At 43.0% G+C, this 16594-nt stretch overlaps 1 protein-coding gene across 6 annotated transcripts in view; it reads right to left on the reverse strand.

Annotated features, from left to right (window-relative positions):
- The window catches only part of TSPAN18 (tetraspanin 18), a 120083-nt gene that overhangs the window by 11529 nt on the left and 91960 nt on the right, over positions 1-16594 (reverse strand). For 3 of the 6 annotated variants that reach the window (XM_031055745.1, XM_031055746.1, XM_005419477.2), the window contains 4 exons: positions 14981-15069; positions 9656-9747; positions 8712-8906; positions 3302-3376 (listed from right to left, as the gene is read on the reverse strand). In XM_031055745.1, coding sequence (XP_030911605.1) covers positions 3302-3376; positions 8712-8906; positions 9656-9718 — 333 coding nt within the window. In that variant the 5' untranslated portion in view covers positions 9719-9747; positions 14981-15069. Of the gene's footprint in view, positions 1-3301; positions 3377-8711; positions 8907-9655; positions 9748-14980; positions 15070-16427; positions 16472-16594 lie in introns of those variants that run through there. The other 3 variants (XM_031055748.1, XM_031055747.1, XM_031055749.1) reach the window with 3 other exon arrangements.

Here is a 16594-nt window from a genome sequence, read left to right on the forward strand (position 1 = left end):
AAGGAGCTGTTCAGCTGTGTTTTGGGCGGGGTGCCTCCAGTGCAGCACATTTACATGGCAGTGAATGAAGTAAGACTGCTTTGTCACACTGGTCAGAAAATAGCTTTGCTGGGATTAGTGCAGCCAGATAAAAGGGGTTTAGAAAAAGGAGGGCATTTCTGCACAACAGAGGCATGCTGGCACTGCCCAGGAAGGTCACAGCCTCCTCATGCTGTGCTGTGCTCAAGGATACTGAATGCTGTGCAAGAACCTGCCTTTGTGGTGTCTGCTTGGGGAACAGGACACACTCCTGCCCATCTACATTGGCCTGGAGCATTCTGCTGGGTCTGGTACAGTACAGGGCATGGAAGTGCAGTCACCAGTGCTGCACTTCCCACTCCTACCATGCCTTCCATCTGAGACACCTCTGTCTGCTCAGCTGAGGAAGGTTCACATTCTTTAGCTTTTGCCTTATGTCTGAGGACATAGAGGCACTAGAATCCAAGGTGGCTTTCTTATTAGGTGTTAGAACTGGAGCTAAAAATTCAAACATCTGGACTCCACCCGAAGTCTGCCACTGGACTCTTCTGTTCCATACCATCCTGCTTTCTTGCTTGCTAAGACAGTTCACTAAGAATCAAATATCCCTCCAAGGTTTTTCCCATCTAGACCTCTCAATGGCATATAAAGAGCAATTCCTATTGCTCTTTCAGAGTCTCTCTCTAGTGTTCACAGAAGTCATTATTTGATGGAGAATCTTCTAGATGATAAAGGGTTCTCCACCCCCAAAACCTCCTTTTCTAAGGAAGATAAACTCTGGTAATAACCTAGCTAATTAACAGCAGACTTCTTCTTCAGAGACTGTTTTTAAATAGCTCTTTGGAAGTGCAGCTGGATTTGCAGATCACAGTAGTTCACCTTTGTGAACACCACCTTCACCTACCCCACCACCTCGCTCTGTTTCACTAAGTCTTCCTCTCATGTCAAATTTCAGCAGAAAACATCTCTTTTCTCCCTTATTTTTGTCTCTTGATTTCTCTCACTCCCTTAGCTGTTAATAATTTAACCCCATTGAGTGTTTGGGAGCTGGTTTGAGTGTAAAACTCCACAAGAGAAAGCTGCACTGAACATTATCTGTAAAGCAAACAGATAAAGTGTCTTTTGTCTCATTTTACACACCCAGAGAGGCCACAGCCATAAGGACTGGTGCAGCAACCATCACAGAATCCTGCTTGGTAAGCTTTGAAGAAATTTAAATTGGCTAAGTGTGCATTTGCCATCACATGCCCTGAAAGTAATATATTTCGCAAGCAAGAGAAAAGCAAATCTGATCTTGACCTTAAATTGCTACTGTGAAGTATTCTTCCCACCATGGGATCAATGAAAGACCACCTCTGTACATCCATATAGCTCACCCTAACTCAGAGGTGACAGCAAAATTGGCCACAAGCAGCTTCCAAGTCAGACAACCTACCACCACAATTTACAGCAACACCAAAACAAGGGTATATTTTTTCTCTCTGAGGAGAGAACAAACCACAAGAACTCGCAGATCAAGTTTGACTTCTGCATAGAGCCATCTCCAGCTATGCTGGGATCTGACGTTCTTCATTCCTTCTCATTTAAGCCCTTCCTGTCAATCATTCTGACAGAGTGGGAAGCTGGTGCTACAAACAAGGAGACAAGCTCAAGAAAGATAGAAGTTTGTTCCCCTTCAAGTCTTATCTCACAAAACACTGCCAGATGCCACAGAAGTCTAGAATAACCACTGTGACCTTATCTTGCAAGATAACATGATCTTAATGTCCTGTGGCTCCCATGGGAGTGGAAGGTACCAATGCTTTGCCCAGAAGCAAGCTGTAATAGAAGAGGACAATCCCAGGACTTGCAGCAAGCCTGGGCAGTTTCTTGTACCTTTTACCAGTTTCCCACAGAGAAGTGGGGAGGTAGGAGCCATCAGCTGGGAGCTGCTCACCCAGCCCCTGCTCCCCAGGGACCGTGTTCCATCTCTGTCACAAAGGAATTCTCTAAAACCGCCCAACAGCAGAGCTGTAATGACCACCAGACCCCCCATACTGCAATATGTTTAAAGGTGTTTCTATAAGGGCATGCTCTCAAAGCCTGAACTGGAATGGAGTACCCATTCTATGTGCAGAGTGCCATCTCTTCCCCGCTGCCTTCAGATCTGAGGTAAAGACAAAAGACCACCAACTCAGAAATAGAAGAAAGTCCTCTCACTACCTCCTCCCAAGCCCATCTACTATACAAATACCACACTCTCTTGCTGTGAGCTTCCTAAGTTTTGATTTTTTTCTATCAAAAATGAATACAATTAGAAGCATATACTGCTTTAAGAAAATCATCATTATACATGGCCCTTCTTTGCTCCTGCCACATTTCTCTCACACTCAGTACAGCAAATGTGCTGTATGTTCTCTTGCTACTGGCAGGGGCAAAATAAGCAAAATAAATACTAACAGTCACTAGTGACCACCTCTGCCAGCCAATGTTTTTTCACAGCCATCATTCCAAGAAGGATGGACCTACTTCAGTCAGGCTCTCCTTTGCATATGTGTGAACATGAAAAAAATATCCACAGACCTTTGCTGTTTAGAGAAAGAAATGAGACTGTGGTTATTACTACTGTAATAGAAGTTTACCACTAGTCCAGGGCAGGGATGATGGCCATATAACAATATTCATTGCAGAAGAATAGAGAAAGGCTACATCATATGAAGCTTTGGAGAGAAGGACAAATCTAAGCAGGGCAATAAGTGGGGTGGGATTTGCTTAGGGCAGGTCAGAGGGGATATCTTACAAGCAACATTGGTAGGAGTCTGGTGAGCAGCAGAACACGGAAGATCAAGAATGAATATGATTAGAAGATTCATAAGAGATTTCTTTGCACTGCAGAGCAAGCATCAGCTCTGTCTGGAAAACAGGAGTTTTCAGCAATTAATATTACATCCATATTATATTGAAAAAGGAAAATAGTTGCTTTTAATCACAGTGTGACTTTATGATAAAACTTCTCTCTGATGGAGTGTGCAGCTGGTTTGGCTGCAAGAGAGTCAGGAAGACTTTAAAAGACACTAAAAACTTCAGGGATAAGTGTGTCACCATAAACTCTCCTTCCTGCACCAGCCAGGTTAGTTAGCATTCCCTGACGTGCTGGCAGTTCTGCAGACAGGCTAGTAATGAACGAGGTTTGCTGATATTTGAAACAGCCACTGTACAGACAAATCAGCCACTGTCTAACACTCTGCTCCAGCTGTGTATAACCCCACTGGGGTCCAGAGATTGCCCACCATCAGATACTTACATTTTCTCTGAATATAAAAGCCAGGATTGCAGCTGAAAGCTCCGCCAGGAAGATTAACAAAATAAACATGAAGAACTGGAAGAGAGAAGATAAAAACCACAAACGTAGCATTAAATGTCTGCAATAGGTAGTAGGAATACAGAGTTTTACTAATCACCAAGAGATGGAAAAAATAACTGAGGAAACTTTTTTTTCGCCTTGACAATTAAGAAACTGTATGAGAGAGTCACTTGAAGCACACACATTCTCTCTCTGACCTCATCACAGGACATGGGAGCTCGTGACACTTTTGCCTGGTTCTAATGAGTAAAAGTGTATAAGGTTACAGAACCCATAGCATCCCCTGATAAACCTGCGCCAGGTTAAAACAGTAAAGCCTGCTTTGATGGAAAAGTAATATAATTGTGGACATGCTCACAGAGGTTATGCTGTCCAGACACAAGTGCAGGTATCACATGTCAATGCACACACTCACCCCTGGTTGCAATACAAACAACACAGTTTTACTCTAAAATAATCACAGCTTATGTTGTGTGGAAGGAGGAAGTGGGATATACCTCAAATATTTATACCTGTGACCTAAAACGGACTGTTTTCATTTCAGGACAAAATTAGCCTTGGTTAATATCCCCCACGCACAATGGGGTTGTGCTGAGTGAAGTACTAACCACGCAGGACCTCTACAGAAAGTTGATAACACACCACAGTAACTTAATTTGGTTATGCAAATATCATCCCTGTCTCGTATGGTATCCAAAGTGTGCGTATTCACATCCTTAAGATAAGGGCATGCTGCAGACTTGACAGAAAGCACAGCCTGCACTTTAAAAGATAGTAAAAGGGAAACAGGCCTCCAGGTTGAAGTGAAACTCTTTACACTTATGTCATCATAATTTTACAAAAAGGGAAGGAAAGCAAAACAGAGAGGCACATGGCTGTCCAGTCTAAGCTGGAACTATATTTCATCCTGTTGTCTTTGCAACCTTCTGCTGCTTCAATCTAAAAGTTTGGTTTTCAGTCTTGCCAAAGGCACCTTGTTTAGATGAGGTTACCAAGCCCGGGTGATCCACTGTACCTTCACCCCCCCACCCCAGAGAAGTACATCAGATGCACTTCAGAGGTCTCATCCCCAGAGACGGGGACATGCTGCTGGGAGGGTGCTGTTCCTGGGACCTTGTCTACCCAGAACACTCAGGTACTTGGGAGTGTTTCTAGCCCAGGATGAGTGATGGGACTCCTGTGGGCTTCCACTTCAGATTCTGCCTGCTCTTGTGACCAATTCTCAGTGACACTGATGACTTGTGCTAATTTGATGCTGCTTCAATCATTACGAACCAGTAAAAAGAACAAACAGGGATGTGCCATTTAACATCCTTAAAACAATGAATGTTGGTGCTGAGGAATAGCTATAGGAACAGAGCAGAAAGTGGATAGATTCATATTCTCTCCCAAAATGGCATTTATTCTTGTAGAGAAAATCATGGACTTGAGTAACCATAAGTCTGAACTAGGTGGACATTTTTTAAAGAGAAATTACCATTTAAATCAGCCTGTCTAAAATTCAAACTGGCCAAGAATTTGCCCATAGACTTTGACATTATTTTACAGAACTGAGTAAATGTTAAGACATTAACTCAGATTTTGCCATTCTGTGAGAAAGGCAAAAGTGAAGGAGAACCCTGTAAGACCACATCATGTCGAGGGTAATAAACTTGGTACATGTTACCAGTGAAGATAGATGAAGCAACAAGTAAAAATAAACACAAGAGAAGTCTGGATTTTTGTGTGTGTGTGAGAGAAGTTTATAGAAGGTCTTTCTGAAACAGAAAACAGGCAGACAGGGCCAGAAGTACTATTGTGATCCCCAAGCAATTATTTATAAACACTGTCTGAAAGGCTATGCATTGTGCACTTCAATAATGGAGAAAGAATTCAAACTATCTGCTTGGAATAGGCAAAATGTTGTTTTGTTGTCAATTATCAGAGCTTTAAGTGATTTTTCCCCACTGGAAAAGCGCATGCACCACCCTATCACATTTGTCTTCCTTCTTCTGCAGTGGAAAAAAAAGAAAAGGAGCCTGGGCTCAAATGACAAAGCAAGAAAAGTCAGACGAGCAGAGATTTTGGGTTTTAACAGCATGCTGTTGCTTGATTTTACTGAACTAGTTAACACTCTAATTTATTCTTAATGCTGGAGTTTTCTGTGTAGCTTCTTTTTTTCCCTGCTCAGAGACTGTTTTAATTTCACCACAGGAGGGCAAAGAACAAGTGATGAGAATGAAAGACGCTTTGCAAATTCACATCATCATCCATCAAGAGATCTCAGCATAGTCACTAAGGTCTAAGGTGGTGATCAAGTGATTAATCCCATCACCCTGCTAATTGCATTTCATTTACTGATTACTGCAAGGAACATGTTCACCCAAGCTCCAGCACAGGTCTGTGCAGAAGTGGAAGCAGTCATTCCCAGATTATCTGTGATAAGCTTCATTATCATTCCCAAACTGATTTACACTTATATTGTGCACTCTGCATTACAGATTTGTAAGTTACAGTAGGAAAAAACTCACAAGCAGCCGTTAGGGTTGATGAGAAAAAGATGGATCATCAGTGTTTCAGAACTTGCTCCCATTCTGCATTTGAAGGGTCAAAATCTGCTTAAAATGTTTTCCTTCCAAAAATTAAATTGATTACTGATATGTGAGAGCACAAAGGAGCCAGCTGGTTAATGCATAGGGCACAATAACCTCACATTCAAATTCAGGCTTGATTCTTGACATTTGAACATGGATACTCCTCACATCCAAAGTGAACATCCTAAGAAATGGAATCTCTCATACTGGTCAAAAATTTTGCCTCAGCTCCAAGTGATGGTTACAGGAGCTTTTACAGAAGTGGTCTAACAGAAGTTTCCACAAATTAATGCTTCATGTTTATTTTTCATAACTCGTCCAATGTTCCAGTTTCAGAACTGCTATTCCAAAAAAGCATCAACTGTCTTTAACTCAAAGGACCTGGACCTGCATTCTCATGCTGAGAAATTCGAGGGGCTACTACATCCATTTTACAGGAGTGCAAAACAGGATGTCTGCATTTGAAACTAAGCCAAATGAAGCTAACATGGGCTCTTCTTTTAACAAAGCTGAATTCATTCCCTTGGTACACAATGTTGTACATTCAATAGTACTTTGGATTCTGATTTTACAGTGTTGTTTTGCAGTCAGAGGACCTTCAGCACAAGTCATTCAATGTCTGATTTACAGGCCACTGTTTGTGCCTTTTTATTTTTGTGAGCCAGGTCCAAATGCCGGGAAATCTAGAAACACCCCACAACCTTGTGCTTAATGCAACATGTTAGGTTCCATGTGATGGGGTTACTTTTTACCAAAATACAAGCAGCTTAATGAAAATAAAAGTCCTTGCAAACATTGAAACCAGAATGAGAGAACACGCATCTCTCTTGTCCCTTCTATCTTCTGTTTACATTTGGACTAAAAGCTTCAGGCATACATTATGCATCACTGAAATCTCACTCAAGCAGCTCTCTGGCTCATCAATTCTTTAACAACTTTGTAAGTGGACTTGATTTGATCTAGCAACTTCTCCCCAGGTACCACCCCCACGAAGACTTACACTCTCTGTTTTGCAAGTGTTCCCAGTCTCTCTGGCATACAGTCATTAATCTTTTGCCTATTCAGTGTCTAAAACTTACTCCTATCAGACTTTGGGTTTCACAGGTGTTTTAAGATTGGCTGATTTTAACATCAGCTGGTGTGGCCCCAAAAAAGAAGTTAGAAACATATTTCTTCTCCCAGGTCCTCATCCAAGTGCTTCATACTGCTGAACATGAGATGGCTGGCTGTTTAGCTAAGTTGGTGTTGATACAAAAAGCCCTCGAAAATCTGACTGATCAAAATAGAACAATAATTCCTTATCCAGTAATTACTTTTAGAGTTTCTCCTAGTCTGGGGCATTACTTCCAGCTCATATTTTTCTCACATTTCGTTCAAAATAAAATAATAATGAAGGTAAATAAATAAAGCAGCAGGGCTCAGAACTACCTCTAGGAGTAAGAAAAGTAATAACCACAAAATTGAGTGTACTGGAGTATAACTAAAATACATGGAGAAACATTCAAACCTGTAAATGGTGGTATATCAGGAAAGAACATGGCCCAGAGCTCCCTTTTTCCAGCCAGGTCACCAGTCTCTGTGCAACAGACTGAAAATATTACTCTCCTCTTCACTTACAGCAACATTTCTCATCAAACTTCACTTTTAGTTTCTTAATCTGACAAGGACAGGCTTTGAAGTAACTTCAGGCTCATTGGGCCTCATCCTTTCCATTTTATTAGGTTCCTCTGGGCAGATCTCCACAGGCTTGACAGGTGATACATTTGTTTTTCTGATTTACTTCTGAGATGAATCACGAGAAATCAAACCCAGAGTGGCTTCCCCAAAAGGGCTCTCATTTGCAGGCTATGAACTCAAGGCAGGTAGGAGCCAAGGGGCAGAGAGAATTTATCTCAGTGAAGACATGCTCATCTCTAGGAAAGGATGGGTTTGCAGTCAAGAAAGAGGACTTTCCTGTCCTGTTTAAAGTTAGAGACGAGCCTTTTCTGAACCATGAAGCAGCTGTGCATGACCAAGACACAAGCCTAACAAAATACAGTAAGACCGAGATTTTTAGAAAAGAAAAAAAACCAAACCAAAACCCACAACAAACCCAAAGTGCCACCAGATCCATTGGGAGAAACTAAAGATCAAATTTCACCAAAAAAAAAAAAAAAAAAAACACCCCGAAAAAAAAAAAAAGGAAACTGAAAAGAAAACTAATGGTCTTTGGTCTCTGTCTTTCAGTCTTTCAATACTTAACTGGCAATGCCTTCCAGTCAAATCTGGTTAATTTTAGGAGCAGAGGAGGCTATATCAGGGAGTGACCAGCTATTGAGAACAGCAATAACAGCAATGACTGCTGTGATGCAGTTCTGGGCTGGGCATTTCTGCTGGCATGGGGGGCTCCCTTGCACAGGGGCTGTGCCCTAGTGCTCCCTCCTTTGTTGTGAACCCCCAAGGAATGAATCTACAAGTGGAACAGTGGGTTTTGAGTAGCCAAGAAAGGACCAATTTTGGTCACTTTATAGATGTAGAAAAAGACTGAACCAAATGGGGTCAATTAGAATGAAAGCTTAAAAGGATTAAAATACATTCCCAAACTAGGCTCAAATCTATATAGGTGAAAAAGCAAATTATCTGTATTAGAAGCAGTGTGTAAAAGTATCCTAGGCCTACTTATCATGTGAAGGAATAATGGCTACAACAGCAGACACCCATGTGCTTATCCCAGCATCATCTATCCAGTCACCCCTACGAAGCACCAAGAGGCCAACAGAAACTGCAAGGGCACTTACAAAGAGCAGGAGGCATTTGTTCTCACGGATGGCACCACAGCAGCCCAGGAAGCCCAGCAGGAAGAGCATTGCTCCCATGGCCAGCATGATGTACGCTCCCGTGAAGAGCAGGGGGTTGGCAGCCACTATCTCTCGAAAACCTGTGGGATCCACAATGACCCAGATTCCGAGTCCCAGCAGGCATGCTCCTCCCAGCTGTCACAGCACGAGGACAGGAGAGAGAGGGAGACAGGTCAACACAAAACAACTGCTGCAGAAAAACTGGATTCATTGCTATCTTTTGATCAAAGACGTTGATTTGGGGAATTTGTATTTCTGCAAAAGCACGCTGTGCAGGTGACTTCTGACATGCTGCTCTTAGTATCTCTTGCTCAATAAATGAATCATTTACAGCAAAAGCACCTTTCTTTCTTGACACGTCACTCTACCAACTGTTTGCTCCCTCTGTACTGCGGAAAGACAGTCATGGTCTGCTGCCACATCTGTAGAGGACAGTGAAGGGGCTCACGTGAACCATACCTGCCACAGAGGCCAGGGTGGCTGGGCACTCCCGCCCTTCCTTTCAAAAACAAAAACAGCTAAGAATGACTCCACATGTGGTAGGGAAATTACTGGTCCTGAGTGAAAACCTCAGCAGGGCACCCAGGACTAGAGAACAATTTCTTCTGCCATTCAAGGATGAACTATGTGCATCATTAGTTACAGCTTTCCCTGTGGTTTCCCCCGTCAAGGACAGCAATAACTCAGACAACAGTGACCACTGTGCTGCCTTGCTGAATGTTTGGGCATCTTTGGATGCTGCAAAACACTCAGTGATTGCTAGTGCACAACAGAGGGCATATTCTTTGTTGTGGCATCTTTACCACACTATAGCTATCCTGCTGGGCAACAGCAGGCTGCTGGAAATGGGGATCCAGAAAAGAAAGCAAATTCCAAATACTTACAAATATAAAGAAATTGAAAAGAAACATCAGGTATTTCATGCAGCTCAGACAGTCTCCCTCCATGGTCTTCAAGGTCCTTTGTCCAATTCCTCCTGCAAAACAACAACGCTTTCTTAGCACGCTCATTTTTATTGGAATGACACAATCCTATCTCCAATCTATTTGTATTTCCCCCAAGACCCTGTGGAGTTCATTATAGAGAAGAGCTCTTTTCTTACCTGAAGGGGTTACACAGTACAGGCTAGTAAGAGATAATGATTGCTGCCTGGTGCCTTTGCGTTCTTTAAGGTCTGAAGGCGAACACAGAAGTGAAGGGGAAGGTTGCAGGAGACCAAAGGTCTATCTTTACTTGCAGACTGAGATACTGGGGAAAAAATATGCCTCTACACGTGAAGAATTTTTTCCCCCTGCTCCTTAAAGCTTGTCAAGTCTGAGAATCACTAAATGTACCTGTCTATTTCACACTGAGAAAAGGTCATATTGAAACAGGAGCCAGAACAAGCTGTGCCCAGTTAGAAGACACACAAAGACATTTGGGACAGCTATCTTCATACAGTCTTCCTCTACAGAATGAACACCACACAAACATGGACAACAGCTTCAGGGAAGCTTGTAGACACTTGGGCTTGGAATGACAGCAGTGCAAGGACATGGCAGGGCCCAAGGAAGACATCCGTACATGGTTACTCAGCCTGGGCACAGCACCTGCTTGCCATCCAGTGTGAGATGTTCCTGTACCAGGGAGATCCTGCTGCTCTATGCCCCACCCTACACAGGTCCTTTGCTAGAAGAACCCATGGATCAATGTTGGAAAGCTTTTGAGGCCAGAAAAAAATGCTAAGCAATCTTAACCAGTTCTGAAACTCAGTGTCTGATTTAGACAACAAACTCCTTGGCCAGTGCTTCTGTTGGAATAAATCCTCACCAGGTGAGGCTACACTGGAGGAAAGTTCCTGCTTGCTGTTTATGTAATGAAGGGACTATGTGTCCAAATATGCCAGTACATCACTAAGTACCCTAGAGGGACAGACAAATAAATACATGAAATAGTAAAACTTCCACTGAAACAACACAGTCATGGCACTGTGCACAGATGGAGCCATACATTTGCAAACACAGAGACACAGGTTTGCTTGGCTCCCCAGAGGAGCCTTCCCAAAGCCCACATGCTTCTTAATGCATCTCATTCCCTTTCTCCACTGCAAACGCCATTTCCTAACAGACGTGCATCTAATGATATGCTATGTTAGCAAAGTCCATTTAATTCACTTAAAATAAAAAACTGAAATTATCCAAGATTTTCTCCAGGCCAGAAATAAAACTGCCTTTCACTCCATTGTTTTTGTTAAACCACAAAATCTGTGAGTGCTCTAGAGCCTCACAAGATGCTTTCCTCTGTGACCATAGGCACTGCTCTGCTTTAGCCAAAGAGCAGAGATAATCCATGGCAGGCAGAGCTCCCAGCATGGGGCTGCCTGAGGTAAGAGCCAGGTTTTTGTTACACAGTGTGTGTTGGGTATACTGCTTTCACTTGATTAAAATCAAATCAATTCCTTCTTTGTGAAAAAGCTGAAAGGCTGAGACACAAATGGCATTTCACAGAAGCTCATGTGGGCTGCTTTCCTTCTACAGCTGCCTGTACCTGGGGCAGGACAGCAGTGTGCCTCTGCTGGCTGGGTACTGCCCAGGGAACTCTCTTTGCTAGAGGAATTGCTTCTGGAGAAACACAAACCTGAATCTAAACCTGAGAATGAGGACAATGTTTTTTCTTTAAAAAGTTTATTTTCTTATACCCCTGGTACATAATTGTTCTGCCCAGAGAAATTCAATGACAAGATGGTGACTACAGGAGATGGGGTAGGGCACAGAGCTCAGATGTGGGCATGTAGGAAATGCCCACAACTTCCTGACACTGTTTAAAGCCATGTCTGCAAATCTGACAGAGAAAAGGGGTTCTTGAAGTCCAGAAGGCTAAGGAGCTGGGCAGGGAAATTCTTCTTTCCCACCTTTAGTGGGAAAGGTGAGCCTTCAGCTCCACTGTGACTTGGACACTAGAGAGTGATATGAAAATACAGACAAATCAATGGAGTACTGGGATTTCAAGAGTCCCACAATTAGTGTCACCTAGATGTTCCCATCACCACACTAAAAATACATGCTCCAGTGAAACATAGAATGGCTAAATCTTGGTAAATTAGCCAAAGTCTTAAAGTTATCTCAGAAATTTCAAAGTCCTGCTGCCTTAAGCACCCACCTATGTGATCCATATTATAGTAGACTTTGTTAAAAAAAAAAAAAGAAGAAAACCCAAAACAGTTTAGCCTTGTTGTGACACTATGCATAATTCACACACCCCACTACAGTCACTGACATGAAAAACAATGCCTGTGGTCCAAGAAGCAGCAGCTCCTAAACCTAACACTGTCTTGCTGCTTTGTAGTGTTGATAAATCACATTCCTGCCTTACTTTCCTTTCCATGTCTGGGACTGCTTCCTCTGTAAGGTGAGCAAGCTCCCTTGGGACTGCTCCAATTTACATGAGCTGAATACAAGTTTACTTTTATTTTCAAAGACAAACATAGGCTATGATTGTTTGCATCTCTCCTGCCTGCCCATCCACTCAATATGTTAAAATATTTTCCAGACATAAGAAGGGAAGGGAGATTTTAAATCCGATGAGCAATCAGATCCTGGAAACTTCACTGTCCAGAAGAACCAGTCAGTTACAAAAACCTGGGAGTAGCATAAACACGTGCACACTCAGCTTTGACAAACAAGGGCTCCCTTCTTCTTTGCTTGGGAGAGAAATTGTCCCCAGCAGTGGTACTGGGCTCAGATTTGTAACTCCTGAATCCACTACACTTCTCATTATGCTGTGCTTCAGATCAAGACTACATCCACTGAGGCTTTCAGATTCCAAACTTCTTCCACTCAGGATGAGCGAATGGAGCTCAGGGGCAATAGTGATGTCTGGGCTGGTAAAGCCAAGAACAAACCATATCAGTTTCCACATCAGAAGAACTCAATGCAAGCCTCCAATTAGATTTGCTAATTAGCTGAAGGTACCTGGAGTCCCTGATGACAGGCTCCATGGCTAAAATAACTGACAGTAAAGGACAGTCTTGACTCACAGAGATGGGCTTTCATTCTATTTTTCTTTTTAAGCCATACACACAAAGAGCAAATTATCTGAGTTACTCCTACTACACACTGATAAAAGTGTGATAAGAACTGAATGCCTATGTTCTAATCTACCTTTTAAAAATACCTTTACTCCTCTCCTTCAGGCCCCAGATATGTGAGAGATTAAGTTCTTTGCAGGAGACATTTAAAGCTAAGCAAACATGAACAGTCAGAACTGCAGAAGACAGAGGCTGACAGATGCTCTCCCTGGCTTGTCCCATCTCAGACCTGTGAGACACATGAGATGCATTTGTTTTTGTCTGAAATGTAGCTATAAATGTTCAGCTTTTTCTAAGGCACATTATTCTACATTTCTCTCTCCCCTGTATCCCCCATTAATTTTATCTTGGAAAGGGATGGGGAGGCTAAAAGTCTCCAGAAATGTAGCCAGGAAACACAGCCCAGCTGCTGTAATCAGTTAGGAATAAAGTCTAGTTTTTAAGGCAATGCATTTTTTTGTTCTCCAGCCACTTCCTTCCTTTTGTCATTTGCTTTGCATGCCTTGCAGCTGCCTTGAACTTCACATTTCTAAAGGCAGCTGCCCAACCACACCCCTCCAAAAGGCCTCCAATTTTTCTCTTTGCTGCCACTAACATTTCCCTCAACCCCCATACTCCTTTAACACTGGATTGAAACCCATGGATTCACTTAGATTGCTTCTTTACCTTTGCTTTGAAGATGGAATCACTGAAAAACTTAGGTTGGACCGGACTTCTGGATTTCACTGAGTACAAGCACCCACTGCCTCCAACCTGGGCCAGTTCCAAATCTGATCCAACTTCAAAGTTAGAGCATGCGCTTAGGGTCACATTAATTAAATTATGAATATCTCCAAGGACTGAGACTCCCCATCTCCCTGGACACCTCTTCCAATGTTTGATGACTTTCCTTGGTAAAAAGACTACTCAAAACAGCTGCCCAAGATGTGTCTGAGTTACCTTGTGGCAAATGGGACAAGAGCATCTCATGCATGTGCCAGTATGTCAGAGCTCTCAGGAGCACTTAATCTTCACCAGTCTCAATCCTCACATCTTCTGTATTTTGTCACTCCTACCCTTTACTGAAACCAAGTGTGTGAACCATTTTCCTTGCCCATCCCTAATAGGCTACTGCAGACAATTTGTGTTTCAGTATAGAAATTCAGACAGATTGCTCATCACAGTCTCATTCCATCTCAAATACTTGATGGAAAACACTGAATAACTGAGATTGAGAGAGATGTCTACAGGTTCTCTTGCCCTCATGCAAATCACTTTTTCAGTCACTGCTCTTCTATCACATGATCTGTGTATATCTTCTCTCAACATAAATATCTCTTTGCTGTCAACATGCATGAAGAACTTGTCCACTGAACTGATGCTGAACTGTTGCTTCCTCTAAAATGTCAGAACCAGTTCTGCAGTACTTCCTACAGAACATTAGACATTAGCCTGTGGCTGGAGCAGGAAATGATGCCTACTCACACCTACATTTGTAGCCATACACTATGCACCAACTAAAAGCAGATGTGTTTGAAGTTCTCCAGAACCAGTGCCAGGTAGCCTTTAAAGGTATTAGAAAACATGGACTAGAGTCTCTTTCAAGTAAATGTATTGATTTCTAGAGGCTGTCCCAGAGAAGGTGTTCCTGGAAAAATCCCTGAAGCTCTAAGCTGCGCCAGTGGCAAAGGATCACCACCCCTTGGCGTTGCTCCATGGTGTCCCCTCCCCAGCAGTGTGGCAGGCCATCCTTTGGCTTGCAGGCATGGAGACTCGGCTCAGCATGCTTGCCTTCCTTCCCAAGTACGCCTCCCATAAGAAGATTTCTTTGTTCACTACCTGCAAGCAGCATTCAACTCTACACCAAAGTGGTGGGATCTCCTAAAAGAACATACCTAACAGGAAGGGCCTTCCAGAAAATCCTCTCAGAGCATTATTTTCTCACACTCTGCTCCTCTAAATGCAACAGAGATTAGGGGCAGTTTCATAAGGAGTTTCATAAGGAAGGATGACTTTCTGCAGTACTTCAGTGGTGACACAGTGGCAGATGAGCTGTGTATTTCTTATTGCCTCCAGCACACCATAGCCACACTTAAGCTGCTCCAACAGAGATACAGAGAAAGTACCTGGCATTCAGAAAGAGCAAGCTATTAACAGCACTCACCTTTACTAATATTGGGACTTGAAGCACAGCGTCTGTTCAGTGTTTAATTGTCTGTGTGTCCCATGTATCTCCTTCTATCCAAGCTTGTCCTGTAAGAGAAAAATACACAATTACTGAAGTCAATAAAATGCAGTCATGTTAAATACGCAATTTATTAAAACACACCATCCTGATGAAAGTGCTCAGTCTAATTGCTACCTTAATTTGGTGTACATTAGCACTAATTAAGAGCTTTTAATACCCAGTGAGGGATCCAATTCCTCAGAATCTCTGTATCAATCTTTGGGGACGTTTTAAATGCCCACAGACCCCATGTAAATGTATAGTCCCCTTGCACCTGCACTTCATACCACAAGAGGACTAGATTAATACCAGCTGCATCTTCAATATTTTATAGGAGGTTTAGACAAACTTTAATCTGCTGTGACTTTACAGCCCATTTACTGGGAAAATGGAAAAGACAGGAAGGAAGATGGAATGCATCTTTGGGAAGCCCAGCCATTAGGAGCAGCAGTGTAAATGTTGGGTGCTATCCCTCGTTCTTCCAGCCAGCTGTCACGCCAAGTTGAGCAAACTATTTCCTCTCCCTCTGCCTCACTGTCACTGTCTGGGAAGCAGCAACAGAGGAACAGCAAAGCCATAGCCCTGGTCACCCAGAAGTATTAGATATATAGGTGCAGGCAGAGGGACTCAGGTGCAGACTGCCACTGTCTTCAAGGTCACAATCACAGTTTTCTCAGTAAGTTTTAATTTCTGCCCACGCAACGCTAAAGAGAGCCTTTGACTAGGCAAAGGTGAGGTGAGACTACAGGCTAATGTGCAAGGCACGCATGATTCACTCTTGCTTTCTCAGGGCACCCACTCCTACACTGCTTTTTCCACACATCTGACACAGCCCCAACTCTGTACTGCAGGGCCTGTGGGGAAGGAGCAGTCTTTCACTCTTCAGAGAGCACCCCTTGCCATGAGTCCAATATTCACATAGGGCTCAGCAATGTAACACTCATTCATCCTTCAAACATGGTTTTGGCACACTTGCAGCTTTGCTGGAGCTGCTGCTTCCCTGTGAGGCACCAGATAAGTCACCTGGGTCTCTCCCTGCTTTCTCAGAGCCAGCATTTCATCATGATTTCTGGGAGTGGGTGCATTTAACATCTGTTTCCCACAAACATTAGTAAATGTGCCTTTGAAAATTGCCTGCCATTAAGACTTCTGTGAGTAAAAGTCTATCATTTGTTGTTGGCAGGAAGCAAACAAGGAGTTTCAAGGTGGCTGAAACTATTACAATATAAAACATACAATGAATATTCATAGACCTTTTGTTTTGCATTAATGCCTCACATTTAATGTCCTTCCTCTCTCACTGTAAACCTACATCACTAGATGAAGGACAGGGATGGCTTTCCCTTGGAAATCTAGAGGGTACAAACATCTCTTGCCAATCTACCTGTCTCTGCTGGGAAGTGCTGGAGGCATGAGCCAAGCTGGGGCTGAGCTGCCCTACTTCACAGTGCTGGGTACAAGGGCTGCTCCCAATCAGTACAGCTTTTCCACCAGTGTCAAAGTTCACAGGGTGCTGTGGGACTGCCTGGGAGGTGGCTGCAGCAGGGTCAG

This window comes from Geospiza fortis, unplaced genomic scaffold (genome assembly GCF_000277835.1).
Source record: "Geospiza fortis unplaced genomic scaffold, GeoFor_1.0 scaffold66, whole genome shotgun sequence".
In the NCBI taxonomy this organism is placed as follows: Eukaryota; Metazoa; Chordata; class Aves; order Passeriformes; family Thraupidae; genus Geospiza; species Geospiza fortis.